The sequence below is a fragment of the Corvus brachyrhynchos genome, unplaced genomic scaffold, assembly GCF_000691975.1.
Source record: "Corvus brachyrhynchos isolate BGI_N302 unplaced genomic scaffold, ASM69197v1 scaffold419, whole genome shotgun sequence".
NCBI classification, from domain to species: Eukaryota; Metazoa; Chordata; class Aves; order Passeriformes; family Corvidae; genus Corvus; species Corvus brachyrhynchos.
The window spans coordinates 112,169-114,312 of record NW_008239763.1 but is presented as its reverse complement, the minus strand read 5'-3'; the positions used below and the strand labels follow the sequence as shown (position 1 = coordinate 114,312).

Sequence of the window (2,144 nt, the reverse complement as noted above, 5' to 3'; positions counted from 1 at the left end):
AAGCGGTGACCCCACAGCACCTCGTCCGCCAGGTACGAGCTGCGCGCCTGGCACGTCATCCCTGGGGTGGGCACGGGCACGGGGGTCGGGGGGTGAAGGGAACCCCAATACCTGAAAGCCCCAGGGCATGGGAAACCCCAAATCCGGTAGGAGGGGTCTGTGAAACCCCCAGAGTTTGGGGCACCCCAATACCTGAAGCCCCCAGGGCATGGGAAACCCCCAAATCCGGTAGGAGGGCTCTGTGAAACCCCCGGAGTTTGGGGCACCCCAATACCTGAAGCCCCCTGACCCCACAGCACCTCATCCACCAGGTACGAGCTGCGCGCCTGGCACGTCATCCCTGGGGTGGGCACGGGGGTCGGGGGGTGAAGGGGAGAACCCCAATACCTGAAGCCCCCTGACCCCACAGCACCTCATCCACCAGGTACGAGCTGCGCGCCTGGCACGTCATCCCTGGGGTGGGCACGGGGGTCGGGGGGTGAAGGGGAGAACCCCAATACCTGAAGCTTCCAGGATATGGGGCACCTCAATAAATGAAGTACCCACAGGGCATGGGGGACCCCAAATCTGGTAGCTGGGGGTCTGTGAAACCCCCAGGACAGGGGGCACCCCCAAGATCTGAAGCCCTCAGTGCAAGGGGCACCCCAAATCTGGTAGCTGGGGGTCTGTGCTGCACCCTGGGTATGGGGGGCACCCCAAAACCTGATGTCCCCAAGGCATGGAGCACCCTGAACCCACGTTGGGGGGGGGGTCAGTGCTGCACCCTGGGCATGAGGGACACCCCAAATCTGGTAGAGGGGCGCTGTGAAGCACCCCTCCCCCCCCCCAGCAGAGATGTCCCCATGGAGGTGAGGTGTCCCCACACATGGACATGGTGTGTCCCCATGGAGGTGTCCCCATGGAGGTGTCCCCATGGAGACGAGATGACCCCATGGAGATGAAGCGTCCCCATGGACATGATGTGTCCCCATGGATGTTATCTGTCCCCAAGGAGATGGTGTCTCCCCATGGAGATGGCATGTCCCTATGGACATGATGTGTCCCTATGGACGTGTCCCCATGGAGATGATGGGTCCCAAGAAGATGATCTGTCCCCACGGATGTGTCCCATGGAGATGATGTGTCCCAAGAAGGTGATGTGTCCCACAGAGGTGATGGGTCCCCATGGGGATGACAGGTCCCAAGAAGATGATGGGTCCCCACAGATGTGTCCCATGGAGATGACGGGTCCCAAGAAGATGATGTGTCCCACAGAGGTGATGTGTCCCCATGGAGATGATGGGTCCCAAGAAGATGATGTGTCCCCATGGATGTGTCCCCATGGAGATGATGGGTCCCAAGAAGATGATGTGTCCCACAGAGGTGATGTGTCCCCATGGACGTGTCCCATGGAGATGGCATGTCCCTATGGACATGATCTGTCCCCACAGATGTGTCCCCACGGAGATGACGGGTCCCAAGAAAATGATGTGTCCCACAGAGGTGATGTGTCCCCACTGATGTGTCCCATGGAGATGATGGGTCCCAAGAAGATGGTGTGACCCACAGAGGTGATGTGTCCCCACCGATGTGTCCCATGGAGATGATGGGTCCCAACAAGACGATGTCCCCACGGAGATGAGATGTCCCCAGGAAGATGATGTGTCCTCATGGAAGGTGTCCCCACAGATGTGTCCCATGGAGACGACGTGTCCCAAGAAGACGATGTCCCCACAAAGATGTGTCCCACGGAGACGACACGTCCCCATGGATGCATCCACACGACGACGACGCGTCCCCACATCACCGAGGCGTCCCCGTTTACCTGTGGCCTCCACCATGCCCTCGAGGATGACGACGATCTCGAAGTCGTCCCTCTCCAGCTGCCCCCGCGACACGTCCCAGAAGGGGCTGCGCTCGTCGATCTCGTGGCTGATGATGAGCGGCGACACCAGGAAGAGCCGATCGTCGCCCGTCTCGAAGCCCACGCTCAGGTCGGTCTGGTCCAGCGGGATGAACTCGCCCTCCTGCGTCTGCTTGGACTGGATGAGCTTGGCGCGGATGGAGGCCTCCACGATGTGCGAGTCGCGCAGGTCGCCCACGCGGAACATGAGGCAGAGGCGGTCGTCGCGCAGCGAGACCACGGCGTGCGAGGAGAACACCAG

The 2,144-nt window shown here is 61.0% G+C and overlaps 1 protein-coding gene across 1 annotated transcript in view; it reads right to left on the bottom strand.

Moving 5' to 3' along the window:
* The window catches only part of KCNJ9 (potassium voltage-gated channel subfamily J member 9), a gene marked incomplete at its 5' end in the record, with an annotated part of 3,386 nt that overhangs the window by 677 nt on the left and 565 nt on the right, over positions 1-2,144 (bottom strand). Inside the window, 3 exon segments of the mRNA XM_017742792.1 lie at positions 7-274; positions 388-453; positions 1,805-2,139. Coding sequence (XP_017598281.1) covers positions 7-274; positions 388-453; positions 1,805-2,139 — 669 coding nt within the window.